The following is a 22,988-nucleotide window of genomic DNA, read 5'->3' as shown; positions in this document are numbered from 1 at the left end:
TCTCAATTCTCACGGGTTCATCATAACAAACTTCACACGCTACTTTATCATGACGGAGACATCACATTCGCAAATCCATATCCATATATAGCGTACTCCTAATGTTGATTTCTATTTTCTGCACTTATCAGAAGCGGAAAACACAGAACGCGTAGGCTCGTGAGTTCTGACGCCCCACGGGAAGACACGTACACCGGCAGGCGGCAGTGTATATGTCTCCACTCCACCATCACACGTGCGCGCCTCTCGTCCATCCTCCACACGTGCGCTCAAACCGAGCCTGTCGCGGCCCGCCCCCTGTCGGCACGCATCTCCACCGTCCGATCCCCAGCCGATGGCGGCGGAGCCCGCGGCGGACGACCACGATCCCCGGCCACCCCTGGCGGATGGCGCCGCCGCTGCCGGCGGGGGCGACGCCTCCTCGTCCTCGGCGGCGGCGGCGGCGGCGGAGGCGCTGATGAGCGCGGCGTCGGAGCAGCTAACGCTGGTGTACCAGGGCGACGTCTACATCTTCGACCCCGTCCCGCCCCAAAAGGTCGCGCCTCTCTTGCACCCCTGCAAATTCCATCGCCCCCTCCCAAATTCTCTCTCCTTGGTTCCTATATGCTGCGTTGACTTGTTGCGATCGTCGTTAATCGTTCTTGGCCGGAGATTAGCGTGCGCCGGGCGCCGGCTATGAATTCGCAAATATTGTTCCGGCTTTGCAGAGGCGCTCTGCTGTCGAGTTGCACATAATCAAATTCTGTCTTTATCGTCCTTGATTGAATTCTAAGGGGACAGTTTCTGATTTGCTATTGTGAATTGACCATATCCCTTTGTCCCCTTGCTGAATTGCACCAAAGAATATGCGTACTATATGATATGACTGTGCTTTTGGTTATCCTGTAAGGGGAGGGACTAATGTTATTATGAATTGGTTTGGCCATTTTTCGATCAGTATGGATATACCGTTCTACTGTTCGAGTGGAATCGAGCTGAATGCTTGATTGCTGAATCGTACTGTTTTCTGTATGATCTTTTTCAGTGAAGGTTGGTCCATTCCTTTAATAGGTAGACAATTTTTGTGTGTATTGATATTGATATGTTTTTAGTTGCGTTGTGGTGAAGTCGCGTGTTTGCTGAATAGTGGAGTAGATGTCTTCTTTCTTCTGCTACTATTATAACATATTTGTGTTTATGTTATATTTGCTGAATAAAATTCCAATAGAAGCTTGCATATTCTTTTTTATATCAGAAGATATATTCTTTGTTCCTCAAGTCTTATTAGTGTTGTGATCCCAAATATGAAAATTTGCAAGCATGTTTCATCGTGGTCCTGGACTAAACTGGATTCATTCATATGATTTACTTTTCTCATTGGCAAGCTGAGGATTCTTTTTGTTCTAGTTATTAGGGAAGATTCTTTGGAAAGCTGGAGGCAACTAAATTAGGAAGCTTCTGTAAGTGAGAAATTGAGATGATTTACCTGGATTGGTCAAAGTCATGGTCATAACTTTCATAATTTTACGAGAGATCTAATCATGAAACTACATGATTATTTGGTCTTCACAATTACAAGGTGGTTTTGCCAGTCTTCAATTGGAATGTGTTTTTTTTGTGGGGGGGGGGGGGGGGGGGGGGGGGGGGGGGGGGGGGGGTCTATCTCAATTCCTTAGCAACTGTATTAGTGAGAATGTTGTAAATGCAATCATGAACCCTAGTGATGGTGTAGTGAAAAGCTTCACTGGGATGCATGTCCTAAGATAAACCAAGAACAAAGTAAGCATGATGCAACCATATTGAAGGTTTTGAGGGTGACCATATGCCTATGTCATTATTGATTTGTTTGAGTGTATATGGGATGAGATTGTTTCACTGACACGTGTATCCCAAGGCCACATGTGAGCCAGCGTGTCAGTGAGATATGGGAGTTGCATATGCAGAAACTCAACCTAGGCGAGCTGTATATCCTAAATATTTTCTATTGAACAGGTTCAGGCTGTTCTTTTAGTACTTGGAGGGTACGAGGTTCCTCCTGGTTTGGTAAACATGGCTGTTCCTACAGCAAATGATGAGAAGGTATCCACACACTTCCTGCAGTAAGGATAGGTATTTCCAGTTTCTCCTAAAGCATTGTCTCATGTGCAGAATACAACTGTGGCTGCTAGAAGGGTTGCTTCCTTAATGAGATTCCGTGAGAAGAGAAAGGAAAGATGTTTCGATAAAAGGATTAGATACAGTGTGCGCAAGGAGGTTGCCCAAAAGTAAGGACAGAATAATGCCCTTCTATGTTTAGCAATGATATAATTATGCTGCATGTGAAATGACCATCATAACCTACCAGGGTCCATGCATATTTAAAATTTTAAAAGACCGCATAATGAAATTTTGAAAGTATTCTTGGTTAACAAATTGTCTTCTGTCATTTGGAGGATTTGAGATATAAATTGTAAGATGTCTGCGTTTGTTAATCTCCACGTTAGATAAAATTATCAGCTTATTGCAGACTTTATTAGCTTATTGCAGACTTGAATATGCTTGACTTTGACATTGCTATACCACATAAATAGGATGTGCCCCGCCTTCTACATTCCTAATGTGAGAATATTCTTTGGTCTCTGTTTAAATAGGAATACGCATGCCATATTCAAGACTATTATCACTGCTATCCTATCCAATCTTAGGTTGCCTTTTTGTCTTGAATAGTTTCTCCAAGTACTAACATCGGAGAAAAACTAAATAGCAGTGATACCATGGATCTACCTATTGGAGTACTTACCACTAAAGGTACAGGCATGTTATTCAAGATAATGTGCTCTGAGAAATCGCTAGAAATTCATGGTCATCATAAGCAATGTGAATGTTTAAAAGACTTATTTCAATTAGATATCAAAATGAACAAGGACTTTCTTTTTATGCCTTTTAGTCTAGGATTTTGGAAGAAGTATCATATAAAGGCTTATATGGATTCCATGGAGAATGGAACTGATGGGTTCTATGATTTGCCATTACCATGCCAGGCACTGATTTTCCATTTGTCACTCCTTTTCCGGAACCAATGTGTTTCTTTTCATTCCTACCTGGTTCAATCCAGTTACTGTTTTTTGTTCTAATCTTGCTAGAAAAGGTGCTTCTGTTTTTTTTTTCATCATCCTGTTTACATTCTGTTGCAGCTGCCAGGGAACAAACCCTGGCCTACCTATTGCTGCTCGCCACCATTCACCACTGGGAACATATCCCAGGTTTATTTACCGTAACCATTGCATAACCATATTTTGCATTCAAGTGATCGCTACTCGGTGATGTTTTTGTTGTAAATTATTTCTGAATCTTGAATTGCACAATCTCAATAATATTTTAGGATGAAACGGCGTAAAGGTCAATTTGCTGGGAGATCAGATTTTGGTGATGGTGCCTCTTCTTCTGCAGCTTGTGTCTCTCCAGCTAACGGCGAGGATGATCATTTTCGAGAAACCCAGTGAGTTAGTTGTCATGTGCCAACTTTCACTTTGTGATCATGTGTATGTGTTACATCAGTTTCATATGCAGAAGTTTGTTGCCTTCATGTATTGACTAATGTTGGCCTGTTTTGCTAGTTGCCAAAATTGTGGCATCAGCTCAAGGCTTACTCCAGCAATGCGTCGGGGCCCAGCTGGTCCAAGGTCCCTCTGCAACGCTTGCGGCTTAATGTGGGCAAATAAGGTACATCTTTCTCTATGCCAATCATAGCACCTCTTGTCCTGTTTCTGTTTGGTACCTTTTTCCTCCTCATGTCAAAGAAAAACATCATTCTCCTTAATTTGACAAACTTCCCAATAACATATTATGATTGGTCAACAAATTACCTGATTAGCATGTGCTTGTGGGCCCTATTAGCAACATTCCTACTAGTTAACCTGTTAGGATCCCTAGTCCGGCGAGGGAGGGATCGAAGACTGTAGGTGTGTGTGATCGGAGGTCGGGGCTTGAGGACGCGAGGAAGACGGCGCGGCGGCGCCGTGGTCGCCCGAGCTAGGGTTAGGGCATGGCAAAACTCCCGGCTCCCTTGGGAAGCCGAGAAACAATATATGTTTCTGCTTAATTCCCCAAAGTAGTCTTACAAAGTATTTATATGTCCTCTAATAATAATAATAGAAATAACCCCCTAATAATTATAGTAATTCCGATAAAAACTAAATGCTGATGACTTGGGCTTTCTGGCCTTCTCCTGCGCGGGCGTGGCCTAGCCACCGGAGGGGTTGAGCCTGGTGTACTGGACGCCCGTCATAACATCTCTCTCCGCCTGCGAAAACAGCTCGTCCTCGAGCTGAAAGTCGGGGTACGCTGCCTGGAACTTATTGAGGCGCTCCCAAGTGGCATCGTCTTCAGCCAAGCCGTGCCACTGGATCAGCACGTGCCAGACACCACGGTGACACTGCGCCTACAGCGCGCGTTCGGGAGCAGGAAGGACGCGGCCGTCCTGCGTCGGAGGTAGAGCATCCGAAGTCGCGGGCGGGTCGCCGCGGTGCTGCTTCAACAGGCTGACATGGAACACGTTATGGAGGCGAGCACCATCCGGCAGCTGGAGACGATAAGCAATGCTCCCAATGCGCTCGAGCACGCGGAAAGGCCCTGCCCAACGCGGCCCCAGCTTGTGTTTGGCGCGGGGGTCCAGAGACTGCGCCGTGCGATGGAGGAGGCGCAGCCAGACCCACGAACCGACGTCGAACTCCACGTCCCGGTGGTTGGCGTCGTAGTACTTCTTCGCGAGCTGCTAGGCTTGAAGGAGGCGCTGACGAACTTCGGCGAGGATATCATCACGGCTGCGGAGAAGGGCGTCCGCAGCCTCCGTACGTGTTGTCCCCGGCCGGTATGGCAGTATGGGTGGCGGGGGACGGCCGTACACCACCTCAAATGGCGTCGCGCGAAGGGAGGTGTGGAAGGAGGTATTGTAACAATACTCCGCCCACGACAGCCAGTCGACCCAAGCTCGAGGGCGGTCCCCTGTAACACAACGCAAATACATTGCGATTACCTTATTGACCACCTCCGACTGGCCATCCGTCTGGGGGTGGAACGCTGTGCTCATGCGGAGCTTGACGCCCGCCATCTTGAAGAGATCGCGCCACACGTGCCCGGTGAACACAGAGTCCCGATCACTGACGATGGACGTCGGGAACCTGTGAAGCCGGACAATGCCGTCGAAGAAGGCACGGGCGACAAACGCCACGGTGTAGGGGTGACCGAGCGCGATGAAGTGCACGTACTTGGAGAAGCGATCGACGACGGTGAGGATGACCGACTTGCCGTCGACCTTGGGCAGCCCCTCGATAAAGTCCATGGAGATGTCAACCCACACCTGGGATGGCACGGCCAGGGGCTGCAGCAAGCCCGCCGGCTGTAGGGCTTCGGTCTTGTTGCGTTGACATGTAGCACACGTGCGCACCCAATCCTGCACCAAGGAGCGGTCGCCGGGGATATAAAAATCCGAACGAAGGCGATGCAGCGTCTTCTGGATGCCTTCGTGACCGGCACCATGGGCAAGCTGAAGTGCCTGATGCCGGAGGTCGCCACAATCGGGGACGAAGATGCGGGAGCCGTGTAACAGCAGCCCCGCGTCCTCGCGCCAGGGGGCAGCAAGCTCGCCTGCACGGAAGCACTCCTGCAGCAGCAAGGCGTCGGGGGCAGTGGCCGTGGCACGGCGCACGTCGTCGAGGTAGGCGAAGGACGGCCCAGAAAGGGCCGCCGCTGCTGCTGCAGTCCCGCCCTCCTCAGGGGCGGCCTCGGCGTCGCGGCGGGAGAGGGCATCCGCCACGGTGTTGAGGCTGCCGGGGCGGTACTCCACGGCGAAGTCGAAGCCGAAGAGCTTGCTGACCCATTGATGTTGCGACACCGTCAACAGGCGTTGGTCCAGCAGATACTTGAGACTGTAATGGTCAGTACGAACAAGAAAATGACGGCCCCACAAGTATGGCCGCCAATGGCGAACGGCCTGGACCAACCCGATGAGCTCCCGCTCATAAGCGGCGAGCTTGAGGTGGCGGGCGGCGAACGGCCGGCTGAAGAAGGCGAGAGGCCCGGCGCCCTGGTGAAGGACGGCACCGAACCCCGCACCCGAGGCATCGCTGTCCACGGTGAACGTCCGGTCGAAATCCGGCATCTGAAGGACCGGACCGGTAGTGAGGACGCCCTTGAGTGCCCTGAAGGCCGAGTCGGCGTCGTCGTCCCATGCGAACGCATCGCGTCGCAGGAGGCGGGTGAGGGGCACCGCGATGATGCCGAAGTCCCGGATGAACTTCCGGTAGTAGCCGGCGAGCCCCAGAAAGCCCCGCAGGGCCCGAGCAGACCGCGGAGCGGGCCACGAGGCAACCGCCGCGATCTTGTCAGCGTCCATGGCGACGCCTCCAGCGGAGATCACGTGGCCGAGATAGGTCACCGAGGACGCCCCAAACGAACACTTGGAACGCTTGAGGTGCAAATGGTGGGCGCGGAGGGCGTTGAGGATGATGCCGATGTGCTACAGGTGTTCGGCCCACGACGAGCTGTAAATCAAAATGTCGTCGAAAAACACCAGGACAAACCTGCAGAGGTACGGTCGGAGAACATCGTTCATGAGCGCTTGGAATGTGGCCGGGGCGTTGGAGAGGCCAAAGGGCATCACCAAGAACTCGTAGTGCCCTTGGTGAGTGCGGAATGCCGTCTTGCTGATCTCGTCCGGGTGCATCCGCACCTGGTGGTAGCCGGAACGCAGGTCAAGCTTCGTAAAGAAGCGGGCGCCGTGAAGCTTGTCAAGGAGCTCGTCCACCACCGGGATAGGGAATTTGTCCTTGGAGGTCTTGGCGTTGAGGGCGCGGTAGTCGATGCAGAACCTCCAGGAGTTGCCCGCCTTGCGGAGCAAGAGGACCGGGGCAGAGAACGACGATGTGCTGGGGTGTATGATCCCCTGTGCGAGTATCTCGGCACACTGCCATTCGAGCTCATCCTTCTGCAACTGCGGGTAGCGGTAGGGGCGCACGGCGACAGGAGTCATGCCCGGCAGGAGGTGGATGCTGTAGTCGTAGGGCCGGACCGGCGGAAGGCCGCGCGGCTCGTCGAAGACGCCGACGAACTGGTGGAGGAGCCGGTCCAGGAGCGGCTGCCCTGGGGACGTGTGGACGGCTCGGACCGCGGGCTCCCGAATGTCGTCGCGGGGGGAGCCTAGTCCTTTCCACAGAAGGCGGCGGCCACCGCGAGTGAACGCCATGCAGAGGTCCTCAAAATCCCACAGGATGGGTCCGAGGGTTCGGAGGAATTCAACACCAAGGATGAGGTCGAACTCACCCAGACTAATGCCGAAGCAGCTGATGGAGAACTCCTCGGTGCCAATGGCGAGGGACACGTCGCGAGCAACCCCTTGGCACGGAACACGGTCGCCGTTGGCCACCAACACCCGCAACGTGGGGTGGGGGGTGGTAACTAGCTGAAGTCGGCGCATAAGATCGGTGTTGATGAAGTTTGTCGTTGAGCCGGAGTCGAGAAGCGCCACCACACGGTGGCCGTGTACTGTCACCGGTAACGGCATGGCGTTCTCCGCGCGCACGCCAGCTAACGCGTGGAGGGAGACCTTGGGCTCCACCGCCGGGGCGGTCTGGGCAAGCGCCGCGATGTCCTGGCCGAAGGAAAAGGCAGCGGCCGCCTCCTGCGCCTCCGGGAACATGGCCGTAGCAGCGACCTCCGCCGGCACCTCGTCGTCGAGGAAGTCGTCGGTCTCGAGGTAGAAGAGGCGCTGACAAACGTGGCCGCGCACGTAGGGCTCATCACAGTTGAAACACAACCCTTGGCGGCGGCGTTCCTGCTGTTCCGCCGGAGACAAACGGCGGAATCGCGGCTGGCCGGCCGCTGCTGGTGTAGACGCTGGCAGGGCGGGGGCTCCTCCCCCACCCGCGGTGGTGTTGGCCGCCGGCCGAGGGGCCACGGGCAGCCAGGGCGCACCGGAGGCCGAGCGTTGCGCTGCTGTTGCGGCACGGGCAGAAAGGCTGCCGCGCGACGCTCGTACGCCCAAGCGTAGTACATGGCCGACTGAAGGTCGGGCGGGTGGTGCATCTCGACGTCGACCTTGATGTGCTCGAGGAGGCCACCCACGAACAGTTCCGCCTTCTGGCGAGGATTGAGGTCGCGAGCATGGCAGAGTACAGCATTATAGCGGTCCGAATACTCCTGGACCGAAGACTGGAAGGGTAGCCGGGCGAGCTTGGCCAGCCGCGTGCCATGCGTTGGGGGGCCGAAACGGAGCTGGCACAGGTCGTGGAAACGCTCCCAGGTCAGCATGCCTTCATCCTGTTCCAGCGCATAGTACCAAGTTTGAGCAGCGCCGCGAAGATGGTACGAAGCTAGCCATGTGCGATCCGAAGCCAATGTTCGCTGGCCGCAGAAAAACTGATCGCAGTGGTTGAGCCAATTGAGCGGATCAACGGCGCCGTCGAACGTCGGGAACTCCAGCTTGTAAAATTTGGGAGGGGCATGGGCGCCGTTGGGAGCAGCGGCAGACGAGTCCTCGGCGGATAGGGCGCCGCCGAAGTACCCGCCTCCACCGTAGATGAGGGTACCGTCCGTCCCTCCATAGAAGATGCCGCTGGTCGGGGGCGGCTGGTGCGCCCCGGAGGACGCCGCGATCGCGGCCGCCGACGGTGTAGGCGTCGTGGCCATCGTGTAGATGGGCGAAGTCGTGGAGCCCATCGCCCACGACGGGATGGGAGACGGCGAGGCCGGCCACCGCAGCAAGTGGAGGGGCACCCCCGTCCCGCTGGTCTGGGGCATGCCGTAGGGGAAGAGCGCCTGCGGCTACGACGGCTGTGGAGGTGGTGGTGGTGCCGGCTGTTGTGGAGGGGGAGGTGGTGGGATGAGGGCAGCCAGGGCCGCCTGCATGGCCGCCATGCCGTGGGCAATCTCAGCCACGTCGCCGGCCAAAGATTCCAACGTCAGGGACGCTCCCGAGGATGCGGACGACCGCCCCAACGCGGCCAACGGCGCTGGCGCTGATGGCACGGGCAGGGAGGCGGAGGTGGACGGCGGCTGCGTGGATGTGGATGGAGGACCTGACATCTCTGATACCAGGCTGTTAGGATCCCTAGTCCGGCGAGGGAGGGATCGAAGACTGTAGGTGTGTGTGATCGGAGGTTGGGGCTTGAGGACGCGAGGAAGACGGCGCGGCGGCGCCGTGGTCGCCCGAGCTAGGGTTAGGGCATGGCAAAACTCCTGGCTCCCTTGGGAAGCCAAGAAACAATATATGTTTCTGCTTAATTCCCCAAAGTAGTCTTACAAAGTATTTATATGTCCTCTAATAATAATAATAGAAATAACCCTCTAATAATTATAGTAATTCCGATAAAAACTAAATGCTGATGACTTGGGCCTTCTGGCCTTCTCTTGCGCGGGCGTGGCCTAGCCACTGGAGGGGTTGCGCCTAGTGTACTGGACGCCCGTCATAACATAACCTTTGGATTTTTCAGGGTACTCTAAGAAGTCCTCTGAATGCACCAAAAATGACTCAGCAGCATCTTGCCAATCCAAGTAAAATGGTGCGCTACGTTTGTAATACAAACTTGTTTATTTGAACACCTTTTCTTTTAACAAAGTTTATCTGAACACTGCACTTCTGATTTACTTGTGCAGGGAGATATTGATGACAAAAACTCAATTGTTCTTCCTGTGGAATATAATCAAGCCACAGTCAAAACTGACTCGATGTAAGCATGCTCTTTACTGTATGTGAAATCATTGTCTCGTAGCTGTGTGATGTAGTTTGGTCGGCTGTGCAAATCAGCAAATCTGAACTTCAAGTTCTCTTGAGATAAGTTCATACTGGGAGGGACTAACTCTCATGACACAATTTAGCTGGAATTTTCTTCATCTGCTTTATCAGTTCATATATAGCTGCCTAGAGAGCTTTTATTTTTTTACTCAAGAGGTCTCTCCAAAACTTTATTCGTATATAATGAAATACACAATCACTAAACCTTAATTTATTGGTCAGGATGCCAAAACAGGAGCAGAAACTGGACATACGCCCGCCCACCGAAGAAGATATCAAGGCAGTTTCATGACAAATGCTCAAACGTGTATATAAATTGAGACATAGGTTTCTGTCAGAAATTCCCGAGTTTAGGATGACAATATAAGGCAGAGAAACTAACAAAGGCAGCACCATTGCTAAAAAAAAATGCATGCAGTGTGTTGCCACATTTATCTCCCTACCCGATTCATATTGTATTCCTGACAGTAAAGCAGTTCTTACTCCTTACCCTGTTTCAACCTGACCAGGTGATTGGGCAGCAACTCAAAATGTTTTCCTGAATACTATGGCATTCTTGGGAAATGTTTTTTTATTGTTGTATAAACCACTTCAATGGTAATTTGCATCAACTTCAATGCAATTTATTTTATAGAAAAATCCCGTGATATTTTGGTATGTTGTAGTGGAATTATGGATTTATGGTTCGACAAGCTGACACCATATCTAAAATTTAAACAGGCAATTGGTAAATTGTTCAACATCATTTTCTTGTTGAGCTTTAGTATGAATAGTGTGCCATTTATTACTTATTATTTGCATTGATCACAAGAAGTATTACATCACTTTTATATCTGACTTTAGTTTTATATGGCATGCCGCATGTTTGAAGCAAAGTATCAGGACCAGGCAGAGGCAGGCTACCTCTACTTTCAAAAATCATCGGTAATGCAGTTTCAAACATGCAACCTGTAATGTGAATACATGATCAAACACATTGAATTTGGCACAAGAAACTTGAAACTTGGTTGCATACTGATTAGAATAAAAACTTTTGGTGTTAATTAAGAAAGAAAAATTGAAAAGGTTTGTGTAAATGTCCAAGAAAGAAAAAAATGAAACGGACAATGTTCATTCATGATCTGAAACGTTGTGAGACCTTTTCAGTTCATATGACCAATCCATCAGCAATTTTCCTTTCTTGGATGACTCTGTGAATCCAGTAGCTAGGGAGCTGGTCCTCGGGTGAGGGCAGTTCAGCGGTCGCAGGCCTAGTGCAAACGCTCCTCGCGTCACTGCACTAGAGCTGGTGATTTGTGCCTGAACCTTGTATCTTTGTTTCCTCTTAATAATGAAAAAACACGTCGTAAAAAGATCTGCAACGTTGTTTGAGTCAAATACAGCATAGTGAGACAAGATTTGTAGGCAAAAGTTCTCTTGTATAGACAAGCAGAACCTCTTGACTGCTATACAGCATCTTATTGTAAAACTACAAAGAACTCCTATGATTGCTTCTGCCGCAAATACCAGCCTTGTGAGACCTTTTCAGTTCATATGACCAATCCATCAGCAATTATCGAGTTCTTCAGTACGACAGTGACGCCGGTTCGGATGTAGAAGCCTTCGGAGGTTCTATCAGCTTCCTCTACACCCTGTAAAACGTAACAGCCAGCCAGATTTGGTTTAGAGTTGATGATACATTCTCTATGAAGATGTATGCGTTAGAAAAATAAAAAGAACAATGCTGGCAGAGGGAAGGAAGATACTACAACTTGCGATAACACATACATTGTGGCCATCTTATTTTGTTGCAAGTTGCAAACTGCTGGTTATTTGACTGATTTCAGATACTTTTAGTCTGCTAGTCATAAAGAGGTAGAGATCAAGCTTACTTCAGAATTGGAGATTATCACATTCTTCCCTATCCTCGCATTCTTGTCTATGATACACTTTCTGCAGAGAGCAAAAAGAAAGATGTTAGGATTGAATAGTAAAAGATGATGTCAAAGGAGTTAGTGGTAGAAGTAAACTTTTTCAGAGCACAAAAACGAAGATATTAGGATTCAATAGTCAAATGAGTTAGCGGTAGAAATAAAATATGCATTCATACTGAATCGTTGTATTCTCTCCGATCCCAATAGGAACATTTCCTTCTGCAAGCAGTTCTCCTCTTTCCGCGTCAGTTTCATAATAATCAGCGCCAAGCATTACAGTATCCTTCAGGGAAAAAGATGAAAAGATACATTAGCTGCTAACTACAGGACATTGGATCAAATCCATAACACTTGCTACTTGTTTCTCTATATTTGTATAATGAAATACTTCAGCCAACAAAGGAAGAGATCTAACCTTGAGGTGCACATTGGAGCCTATCCGAGAACGAACTCCAACAACACTATGTTCTATCCTACAGTTATCCAAGAAACATCCGTGGGAAATGATTGAATCAGTGATCTGCAGTGACACCAACGTGTTAGAAGGGGGCCACATCAAGCAGATAGGATTTCAAGGAATAGTAAATGAAAAGGGCACACCCAGTGCCGAAGGCTCCCACATGAGTAGGGTCTGGGGAAGGGAAAAACCGAGGCTAGCCTTTCCCCGCAAAATCTACGGAGAGGCTGCTTCGAACCCGTGACCTGATGACTCAGTGAGACAGCTCTCACCACTGCACCAGGCCTACCCTTCAAGGAATAGTAAATGAATGCCCCAAAAATCAAAATAAGGAAGCAAAGGCATGGAAGCATGGTACTAATTAATAACAAACGTGAAATAAATAATATAATAAAGTGCAAAAAAGGACGACCGTGATGACCCATTTTAGTACAGATGGGCATAACACCTTACTATTGTTGACCATAGATGGTGGTAGGTTTCTCCGTGATGTGTACATTGGTTTGTCATCGTCATAGAAACTGAACCTTGGAGGCTGCATGGTTTAATCAAAGGTGAGCAGAAGAGTTCAGTGTTTCACAATCACCGCAACACCACAAATGTTCAAAAGAATAATGCCAGAACATGAATGAACAGGTGTGGTATAAGGGTTTGCTTCAGTACTCCTTTTCTAGAGAAATATAAAAAACATAAAGCAAAGCAGTACAAAGAGTTACTCGAAGAGTTTGCAGTAAGCCAGTAATCATAAAAGGCATACCTGTTCAGCAAGAGCAAGGTTTGCCTCAAAGAAGGACTTAATAGTTCCAATATCTTCCCAGTAATCATTGAAAAGATAAGCCTGAAGTGTCCACCATGATATCAAGTCAAGATTTTGGGACAAGATTATGAAACCGGATTAATACATAACTAAGATGGTGATATGCCTGTCTTTAAATTGTGCAAGATTTGCAGCACAACTGTAACTTAACAAGGAAAATGAAGGTGTTGCTGAAAAAGTTCTGACATACTAGCATGCATGACATTTTTTGTTGAATGGTCATGCATGGCATATTAAATTTCCGACTGTTTGTTAGCAGGAATGCGAATGGCAAAGTGATGTGATTTTGTTTTCTTGAACTATGCAACCATGCTTAAATAGTGTAATTACTATTAAGTTGAATGCACTGACCAGTTCAACCCAAAAGCTTAAGTTGATGGGAAGAGATGGACAATTCACTTATATTGCAACACTCCCCCTCACGTGGAGGCGGGAAGAGATGGGCAATTCACTTATACTCCAACACTCCCCCTCATGTGGAGGCTCCCTCAGGCCTCAAACGTAGAATAGGAGCAAGCAACAATTATTTTATTTTAATTGCGTTAACCAGGAATCGAGACATCTGGCTCTGATAACATATTAAGTTGCATGTATCGATCAGTTCAACCCAAAAGCTTAAGCTGATGGGAAGAGATGGGCAATTCACTTGTATTCCAACAATTACTACTTGGAGCCCAATATGCTAAATTCGTATGTGCACGTACCTTTACATTGATTTCTTTTGCTGCAGCAGGAATAATTTCAGAACCAAAATCATTTGCAGTGGGAAAACGCCATCTGACCAAACGATGATACAGTCCAGCTTAAGATTGATGAGCAATTAAGCAGTTAACTGAATAGAATATTAGAACATAAATGGAGAATCCTAAATCCCCTTTGTCTGGATAATCACATAGATAATTTAATGAAACTTTGTGAGTTCCAATGAGTTCAATTCACATACCTTAAAAGGTTTAGGAGTATGTCTTTCTTAAAAATATAGACCCCCATTGAAGCTATGTAAGGTTTCTTTTCTGCTTCCTCCTTTGATAAGCCTAGCACTGTGGTGTCAACTTGCTGCAGACAATAAAAATAATAAAAATGGCTCAAGAGCTTCTGTTTACTTTAGTGTAATATACTAGGACAACTAAAATTTGTGCACCCTAAGAACTACAGGTCAGTTGGTTGGAATGCAGGAAAACAAAGTCCAACTTACCATTGCCTTTAATTCGTCTCCTTTTGGTTTCTCACTGAATGAAATAACTCTTCCAGTGTCGTCTATCTTCATTAGGCCAAAATCAGATGCCCGGCTGACATAGAAAAGAAACTCATTCATGATCACATCCACAAAGAGACTAGGACCAAAAGGGGTATGGAAATACATGAAAGAGAGTTTAGCAGATGCTCAAAATCAAGATTTTGCCTGTACCATATCAAAGAAAGTATAATTAATCTAAACATCTTCTATGGAAAGCCACTTGAGTAGTCCTGTACAGTGACTACAGGCTACTGAAATGGAAAGAGACTCACCTGCCATCAATTGGCAAACAACAGATGCTGATGCCTGCACCTCTTAGCCGATGACTCTGCAAGTGAAATCACCAAAAAAACAATTTTAAAATGTACTACTTACTGGGAAAAAATATTTTCCTTAGGTAGTTACCTGAACAAAGTCCATGTAGTCCATTCGGTAGAGATGGTCACCAGAAAGAATCAACACATCTTCAATGTCTTTAGATTTTGCATCCTATAAAACATTAATGTATTACCATTTCTATAAGGAACAATTTTGTGGTATAATATTATAAAGTAAAACAATAGGGAACTGGGCAATCCCTCTGAACTGAACTTTAATTGATGGGATGAGATGACCCTCAGATTTGAACTGATGATTAAAAAAAAGGCAAAGATGGTTTTTGTCATGCAAGTAATAGAATATTTTCTTTCGCTTCGGGTTTTTTATAACTGCTTTGGGTATTTGATACTAAACTGAAACCATATGGGAATGTTTGTACCGTCACGAAAAAGAAAGCATCGAACCGAACTCTTACATCGAAAAGCCAGTCGAACTGCCGAACTGCATCAGCAGTACCCTGAAACCACCTCTTTCCCTCCGATCCAGGCCTCTGGGTCGCTGCTAGAACCTGAAAAACAGTTGAATCCCGATCTGTCAAATACCCTTTTCAGATCACCAGAGTTGAAGTGTTGAACCACGAATCCTTGTGGCTTTGTCAGTCATTCCCTAGAGTACTATATACATGATCTGGAATCACACCTCGACGAATCCATCTCCGAAGGCCACTCCATTGGTGCAATCGTAGGCCCTGGAGAGGTGGCGGTTAAGGGATTGCGAGTTGAACTGCGTGAGGATGTACACCTTGTTGATCCCACTGTTTATGCAGTTGCTCATCGGCACGTCGATCAGCCTGTACGCGCCGCCAATTGGCACCTGAAATGCAGAGGAACGGATGAGCTGCATGTGTCCCATTCCACGAATTTAAATCCTCAGACACAGCTGACTCACTCACCGCGGGCTTGGCCCTGCGCTTGGTGAGCGGGAAGAGCCTGGTCCCGGCGCCACCGCCGAGGATGACCGCCACCACCGTCTTGGAGTTCCTAGCCTCCAGCGCCTGGTCCTCCGACTGCACCACGCACCCCAAACCAAACCCTCGTGAACTGTCATGGGCTCATGGCTAGCTAGAGCGACGGCCGAGAAGCAGAAGCAGAAAAAGAACCACTAAAAAACAATTGACGCTGAGAAAGCAAACTGACGGCGCCCACGGCGGCGGTGGCGGAGGTGGTGGTCTCGGTGGTCGCGACGGACATCCGCACGGAGAGGCGTCTGCTGCCGCGGGGCGACACCCGCGGGCGCGGCGTCACGCGCGCGGCGCCCCCACCGAGCACGCGCACGCCGGCCGCAGCTGGCGCGGTAGCGGCCACGCGCAGGCCCATCGTCGCGGATAGCTGACGCCGAACACCCGAAGCCGACTGGACCTAGGTCGCTCGCGCGCTCTCTCCCTAGACAATGGCCGAGAGAAGCGGCGGTCGTCGTGGCGTCTCCAAGCTCCCCGTGAGTTTTAAAACTTTCCAGCAGCGCTCGGCAGCGGCATGGAGGCGGTGGAGGTGGAGCGGAAGAACGGGAGGCGAGGCAGCGACGCGTAAAAAGCTCTTTCAGCACGGGTTCGCCTCACTGATCTGTTGGCCCTACGCGGAGTGCGGCGGGGCTGTCAGTGAGTGCGGGTGGGCGTGAAGTCTGTGGGAGGAGTGGGAGGGGTTTCTCTCGCTGGCTCGCCAGTCGGCACGCTATCCGGCGCGAGGCCTGACATCCACACGTCGCCTCCGCCTGCCGTTCTCGCCTCGCCCGCTGTTGGCTTCTTTTGGAAGCTCCCGTGCCTCTCATGGACTCTGCGGGCCCACCGCAGCCACCAGCCAGCCACGGAACGAACGACTCCAGGGCTTCAGCTCGGCCCCGGTGGCGATTGGCATATTCCAGTTCTTTGTGCCGGCATTGGACGCTTGCACGCTGCACTGACGCACTGTCACCGCTCTCACGGCTCGCGGTCGCGGCCACCCGAGTGGCGCTAGCGGCGGACCGGCGGTGGACGGCTCAGGAGAGCGGCAACCGAGTTTGGACTTATTTGGAGCCTCGTCCTTGGAAATAATGACAAAATAGGTTTTGTTTTGTTTTTTAGTAATAGACGGAATAGATCAAAATATCCATTTATACCCTTAGGTATTTACGGAGTAACTTGTTATATATACACATGATTAAATTTAAAAAGCGTGCTATATAAAAGATCTAAGAACTATATCTGAATTAGTCATGAACAAAATGGGTTAGTAATGAAAGGTAACAAAGCATGCAGAACATTGTTCATGAATACGGATGGGGAAAAGATCTAAGAACTATATCTGAATTAGTCATGAACAAAATGGGTTAGTAATGAAAGGTAACAAAGCATGCAGAACATTGTTCATGAATACGGATGGGGTTAGTTCTCTAAAAATGGCGGGCTTGATTGGATTTTATCAACTCAAAACATTCTAGGGGTTATTTAAGGGAAAAATTGGTTGTGTAGCATCGAAATATCGCGATCTTCGTAAAATACCACTGAAAGTTTGCGTCTCCGTAAAATACCAATGAAAGGTTAGATTATAAACTGAAAGTATCATTCCGTTAAAATGAAGTCACGGAGTTATTAACTTGGACACAGATACCCCCAGTGAGAACCAAATAAACAGCTGTATGTGCCTCAAAATTTAAACATAAATGAACACATATATTTCAGAAGCAATATAAGCACATTTTGGCACATATGAAGACATTTAATATAGGGATCTCTTTAATATAAACACACATGAACACGTACATTCAGCCATATCGCTGGTTGGTTTCTAGGCTGATAAGCCCGGCTGGTGCTGGTTTGTTGTGAGAGAAAAATATTGTACCATGGCTAATAAGCCATGGCTGAAACCAACAAGCGAACAGGCCGATTCACATCAGCCACTTCTCAACAACCATTTCTCAACAAAGTACTAGTTAAGACAGCAAAGGGGACAGGTCTGCTAACACATGCAATAGTTCACACACATGCATCCATAGTCTAACTATATCATAACAGTAGTACAATACATAGCATTTGCACTAACAAAGCCATTGCTTAGCCTACGACAAGCCTTCTTGTAATTCCTCCTAGGGATATGTCTGCTGATGCCCTACTCCTTGTTATAGATCCTGGACTGAGAGGACTAGTGGAAGTTACCATCCTTCTTATTGTTGGTCTTGGACTAACAGATGGTTGTGTGATTAAGAAAGTAGAAGGTGCAGATACTTTCTTAGATTTTTTAGAGCTTTTTTGCAGCTAGATGTACTGCCCTTTTCTTTTCTTTTCCTACACATCAGGAAGGTATCAACCATATTTAATAAAAGATCATGTTACAACAAAAGTACAGGGGTCAATTTATCTTGAATCAGTAGGAGCTGCCGGTGACAATTCAACAACGAGTTCAGTAGGCGGCTCACTACAACCCTTCTCAATATGCCCAAACTAGAAGCATCTTTTGCATTGGTAAGGACCCCTTTTTCCTGGCACACCCTTACTTTTGATCCTCTTCACTTTTGGCCTACTTGAAGACATTTCAAGATTCGGAGGCACCATTACAAATCCGGGATCAACAATAGGCACTGTGACTTGTCAACCATTGGGTTGACCCCAAACTGATAAGTAGCCTTGAAACGCTGAACTGAGTAGTAATCATGAACAAAGTCCTCAAGTTTAATTTATCTAAGAGAACCTATAAATGATATAACATGAGTGCAAGGTTTCCTAGAAATATTCCACTGACCACATGAACATGTCTTGCTTTCAAGGTCCACAGCATGCCTCAAGGATAGTTGTCTTTAGTCAGTCCAGATATCTCAGCCTTGAGACCACCACTCCCTTTAATTGTGTACTTCAAGTTTCTACTCTTCATCTTCAGCTCATTTATAACACTAGGGAGAATTGACCCTTCAAGTTTGTTAGCTATAAGCTGCCTCATAGCTATCTTTTCCATGATCATACCCCTAATTGTGTCCACGAGGACATCCACTGGGAACCATTTGGTCTCTTTAATCCCGTTGTTGAAGGATTTTGATATGTTGTTGTTTACATAATCAACCTTGCACTCCCCTGAGAACTTAGCTCGAGACCAAAGATGTTTGTGCTCTGCTTGCAAGTAAGGAATTGCTGCTGGACAATTCTCTCCAATTTTGTCCCAAAGCCATTGATACCTCCTAGTACTATATGGCCAAGGACAAGGCCACGTGTACTTTAGCACATCTCCATCGAAGTGCTTTCTAAAACTATGCATGAGGTGCCTAAAACACTCCCTATGCTCAACGTCACCTTGGAAGACATTATGGACTGCTTTCTCTAAGCCTTTGCAAGCATTTGTGTGTATTGTGAGTCCATGTGGAGTTCCAATTGCTCTCTTCAATTGCTTCAGAAACCATGTCCAATCAGCTTTTGTCTTCTTGTAAAAAATTCCATATGCCATCGGGTACATCTAATTATGTCCATCAATTGTTGTTGCTGCAGCTAGCTATCCATTATATTTACCTATGAGGTGAGTAGAATCAACCCCAAGGTATGGCCTACAACCAGCAAGAAATCCATTCACACATGCTTTGATGGCCATAAACATCCTATAGAAATAGACTCGACCATCCTTTTTGTTCTTCTTGCAATCAATCTCTACTATGCTTTCAAAACATGTAGCTTCTAACTCAGCTTTGAAACTCCATAACATTCTAAAACTTTCGTCCCAAGTGCCATGTAGGCCTTTTAGTGCAAGTTGTCTTTCTTCCCACACCTTATTATATGACATTTTGATCGGGAACTGTCTTTCAAGCTCAACTTGCAACTTCTTTGCTCCCAACTCTGGAGTATACTTGAGTACCTCTGTTGCTCTGTTCGCTATCCACGCTTTAGTAGCCTCCTTACCCCTCACTTGGCTGGTGCTAGCACAAGTATGGCTAGAACCTATTGACACAACCTGAAAAAATAGACGATATGGGATTTGAATTTAGTGTTTAAATATGGGATCTGAATTATTGATAGAACATGAGCAAAAACAAATTGCATAGCTTGATATTATTAAAAGAACATGGAAAAACAATTACATAGTCTGAAATTATTGATAGAACATGAAAAAACAGAATTGCATAGTCTAAAATTATTGACAGAACATGAAAAAAACAATTGTATAGTATGAAATTAGTATACCATGAAAGTGGGGCAACCACGAAGTTTCTTTGCATGAACTTTCCATCCACACTCTGAATCTGCACATCGTGCCCTATATCTTGATTTATCACTATGCTCTACAAATGTTTGAAACTCCCTTTTTGTGGCATATTGCTTGATCATCAGTATGAAGGCCTTTTTATCAGTAAATGTTGAACCTTCCTTTATATCAGGGTTGTCTCTGTCATATGTAGTGAGTGGAACATACGGAGCATCCCGCAAATTTGTTGGCACAGCCTTAGGATCTATGTCTTCAATTACAAATTTGTTGTTGTCCATTTTGTTCTTTTCTTGCTGCACTTTCTCATTACTTCCTACTTCATGTACCTTATTGAAATACCTCCACTCTTCATTAGCTCCAACTAGATCATCTCCCTCATGGTCAACACTGGGCTCCATATAATGGTCACCCTCCTCCTCCTCCTCTACTCTGGAAGGACCAACAATTGTAACACCAAGTTGCGGTTGCAAGGCCCATTCTAGACCATCCAATTCTACACTCACATGCATCCCTTGAAACATTTCTATGACCTAAAGTTGTAGGTCATTCTCTTCATTTGGCACTTGTCTTTCATTCTCCATTTCAGTCACAGTACAAGCCATATCAACATGCTCACATCTATCAACAGTCATGATAAACTCCACCAATTTTGAAGCTCGCAGCAAAGTTAGAAGCTCTTGGTCAGTACCAAGGCGAACTATTAGATTATTCTAACCCACAAACCAGAAGTTTGCTTCCTAATAGATGGCCCAACTAAAGTGCTTGAAAACATCTTTCTCCATGTCAATGATGGAGTACTCTTCTGCATCCACCCACCAATCCAAGCGTCTGCTCTTTTTGTACATGGATCGATCATCCTCAATAGTTGAGTAGGACGAAACATCAATCACTACTCTACATGCATTGGTCGGATCGATCCTGAAAATAGTAGCAGTGCAAACAAATTAGCACTGCTTCCAAAAGTCCTTTCTCATCACAGACCATTCTCATACCAGATCGCACACACAAATGAACCAGATATCACAAACAATCGCATGCCACAACTAATTTTAGTTGTGCTACGAGATGCAGTAGATAGCTAAGGTTTCATTTTTACCCATCGGGAATCTTAGATTCATGCATTATGTAGTCGAGTGTGGAGGGGCATCTGGCGGGCGACAAAGGTGGTGAGCAGGGATGCCAGCGGCCTAGCGGAGGCGCTGCGTCACGCAGGGGATGCCGGTGACCTGGAGGAGGTGCCGCGTAGGGGTGCCTAGTGGCCTAGCGGAGGCGCCGTGTAGGGGCGCCCGACGGCCTGGCTGAGGCACCATGCATGTAGCGCGGTGGCCGACAGAGGCGATGCCTAGACCTATGCAGTGGCCGACAGAGGCAATGCCCTGACCCGTGTGCTAGAACCTACGGTGGTAGCAGAAGGGGTGAGCGAGCGCGCCAAGCTGAGAACCAAGTGGCTTGAGTGCCTTCCTATCTCGGATGGGTAAGATAGGATAAGGTAAGGGCAAATATGTAATTTCATGTCTGGGTTTTAGCTTAGGTTAATGTTTTTGTAAGCAAAATTTGATGAAATGGTACTTCTAGTTCACGATGGATCCTTTCGATGCTATTTCACGAGGGCGTAAACTTTTGGTGGTATTTTACGGAGATCGTGATCTTTCGATGCTACACAACCAATTTTCCCTTATTTAAAAGATGAATAAGACACATGAATAACACAAAAAACTATAGGGTTCTTGTGGGATTTTCATAAAAGCTTGCAAAAGCTCTCTTATGGGTTATGGCGGATTGATGAGGGCATTATACACTAGAATATGACCTTTCAAATTAAACAAAGGTGAGCCTGTTTTTACGTTTGTGAAATAACTAAAAACATGTCGCTACCTAATGTGAAACGTACATTTGTCTGTAGAGAAGGATGTTGTAAACTTTGGAAATACATCTTCCATGACATCTATAGTATATGGGGTGTGGATTCATTGTATGCAAGGCCTGTTTTGAAGAAACCCAATGTTTGGTTCATCGGTAGCTTGACATTATTATTGTATTGCAAAGGCCATAATTCTTTGATCCGGAGTTCAATTGAGGCCATGAGTATTTGATTGAAATACCAAATGGGTTTTCTAATGGATCTAGTCCCACTTTTGTATCACGTTGGTAAGAGGTCCCAAAATCATTACAAACATGTTGTTGTTGTTGTTTATGTCATGTGTCGTGTCACCTTTTATCGGGCCCTAGGACTTCTAACCACCCATGGAACATTAACCCAATGTGGAGCACGACCCCAAGGGTGCCCTAGGTCATCCTCCAACTTGGGCACCTCCTCTTCCTTGGGTATCGCTGCCCATACTCTTATATTCTTGTGTTGTAATTGAAAGGATCAATATGCCCAAGAGGGGGAGGGATGAATTGGGCTAATCTAAAATTTTTGCAACAATTAAAGCCTACTGCTTAGCCCATTTCACCCCCTATATACAATGTGTCAAAGATATGGGTCAGGGGTACCAACACCTCCCGTATACATGACCACCATCGAGCTATCGGCCCAGCAGCCGTTAAGGAGAGGCCCGTAAGGGTTGATGTGGTCGACCAACATGGAGATCAAGGCAAACTGAGGTGAGCGTATCTAGACGATAGCTAGGATCAATCTATTGTAACAAACTAGGAACATAATCTATTAGCCCGATCATCTTCTCTATAACCCTACCTCCCCTGCCAATATAAAGGAGGGTAGGGATCTTGGTCTCGGGATCCAACCTTCACCATTCCAATCTACCTCGTAGCTAGGAGCAATAGCCCTTGTAATTGAGCATACGAATACAAGACCAGTGGCACCACTAGAGTAGGGATTAGCGTGTACCATGCCCCAAACTAGTATAAATCTCTGTCTCGTGTGCTACCATCCAATTTCATCTATGTGATCACATTGCTGGATATTATCGGAGCAAAACAACCCGACAGTTGGTGCACTAAGTAGGGGCCTTTCATGTTCAGATTCGTTTCTATATTTTGGATGGCTATTCTCTGTAGGTCGAGTAAGGGCGTGATCAAGAGGTGACCAAAGAAGGACGGCCATGGTGCCACCATCTCTACGCGATCGAGAGTTCCACGGTGTGGTAACCTCAAGACTCGTGCGCCTACCTCGACGTCATCATCGCTTGATCAGCTCTACCTCACCGGACTCAGGAATGCAATCATCATAGGATCGCTCTAGTTAGCATGTCATGTAAGTCACTATGTTGGGTCTACTTTTTCCCAATTCTATCAAGAGTAACTCCTCAACACTACACGCAC

General features: G+C 47.4%; 2 protein-coding genes and 1 pseudogene across 5 annotated transcripts; 1 reads left to right on the top strand and 2 right to left on the bottom strand.

Annotated features, from left to right (window-relative positions):
• Window positions 1-204: 204 nt before the first annotated feature.
• Window positions 205-10,272, top strand: LOC136475988 (GATA transcription factor 19-like). 3 transcript variants are annotated; one of them, XM_066473664.1, is made up of 9 exons: window positions 205-535; window positions 1,972-2,058; window positions 2,128-2,243; window positions 3,153-3,221; window positions 3,341-3,457; window positions 3,576-3,681; window positions 9,447-9,515; window positions 9,610-9,683; window positions 9,971-10,272. In XM_066473664.1, the coding sequence occupies exons 1-9, from the start codon at window positions 335-337 to the stop codon at window positions 10,038-10,040; spliced, it is 909 nt and encodes a 302-aa protein (XP_066329761.1). In that variant the 5' UTR covers window positions 205-334; the 3' UTR covers window positions 10,041-10,272. The 3 variants fall into 3 exon arrangements, with proteins under 3 accessions (XP_066329761.1, XP_066329753.1, XP_066329745.1); XM_066473648.1 differs by lacking the exon at window positions 3,153-3,221 and having other exon boundaries at window positions 215-535; XM_066473656.1 differs by lacking the exons at window positions 1,972-2,058; window positions 3,153-3,221 and having other exon boundaries at window positions 213-535.
• Window positions 10,273-11,076: 804 nt separating this feature from the next.
• Window positions 11,077-16,097, bottom strand: LOC136455447 (glucose-1-phosphate adenylyltransferase large subunit). 2 transcript variants are annotated; one of them, XM_066455488.1, is made up of 15 exons: window positions 15,687-16,097; window positions 15,443-15,556; window positions 15,190-15,363; window positions 14,966-15,058; window positions 14,578-14,661; window positions 14,445-14,500; window positions 14,131-14,224; window positions 13,879-13,991; window positions 13,640-13,712; window positions 12,876-12,956; window positions 12,531-12,653; window positions 12,077-12,181; window positions 11,838-11,944; window positions 11,620-11,680; window positions 11,077-11,379 (listed from the first exon to the last, which is right to left on the bottom strand). In XM_066455488.1, the coding sequence occupies exons 1-15, from the start codon at window positions 15,864-15,866 to the stop codon at window positions 11,278-11,280; spliced, it is 1,560 nt and encodes a 519-aa protein (XP_066311585.1). In that variant the 5' UTR covers window positions 15,867-16,097; the 3' UTR covers window positions 11,077-11,277. The 2 variants fall into 2 exon arrangements, with proteins under 2 accessions (XP_066311585.1, XP_066311622.1); XM_066455525.1 differs by having other exon boundaries at window positions 12,567-12,653; window positions 15,687-16,066.
• A 1,478-nt stretch (window positions 16,098-17,575) lies between these two features.
• On the bottom strand, window positions 17,576-19,454 carry LOC136475979 (uncharacterized; annotated as a pseudogene).
• Window positions 19,455-22,988: the final 3,534 nt, after the last annotated feature.

The sequence above is a fragment of the Miscanthus floridulus genome, chromosome 1 (assembly GCF_019320115.1).
Source record: "Miscanthus floridulus cultivar M001 chromosome 1, ASM1932011v1, whole genome shotgun sequence".
In the NCBI taxonomy this organism is placed as follows: Eukaryota; Viridiplantae; Streptophyta; class Magnoliopsida; order Poales; family Poaceae; genus Miscanthus; species Miscanthus floridulus.
Note: the sequence above shows the minus strand (reverse complement) of the source record. Positions and strands in the feature narration are given on the sequence as shown.

Bases quoted from the DNA above. Each gene is read 5' to 3' on its own strand.
- LOC136475988 (XM_066473664.1), top strand. From the start codon at position 335: ATGGCGGCGGAGCCCGCGGCGGACGACCACGATCCCCGGCCACCCCTG. The intron at 2,059-2,127 runs GTATCCACACAC...TCTCATGTGCAG, and splicing joins CTACAGCAAATGATGAGAAG to AATACAACTGTGGCTGCTAG. The intron at 9,684-9,970 runs GTAAGCATGCTC...TTTATTGGTCAG, and splicing joins ACAGTCAAAACTGACTCGAT to GATGCCAAAACAGGAGCAGA.
- LOC136455447 (XM_066455488.1), bottom strand. From the start codon at position 15,866: ATGGGCCTGCGCGTGGCCGCTACCGCGCCAGCTGCGGCCGGCGTGCGC. The intron at 13,713-13,878 runs GTATGTGAATTG...TCGTTTGGTCAG, and splicing joins ATACTCCTAAACCTTTTAAG to ATGGCGTTTTCCCACTGCAA. The intron at 12,654-12,875 runs GTATGCCTTTTA...TAAACCATGCAG, and splicing joins ACCTTGCTCTTGCTGAACAG to CCTCCAAGGTTCAGTTTCTA.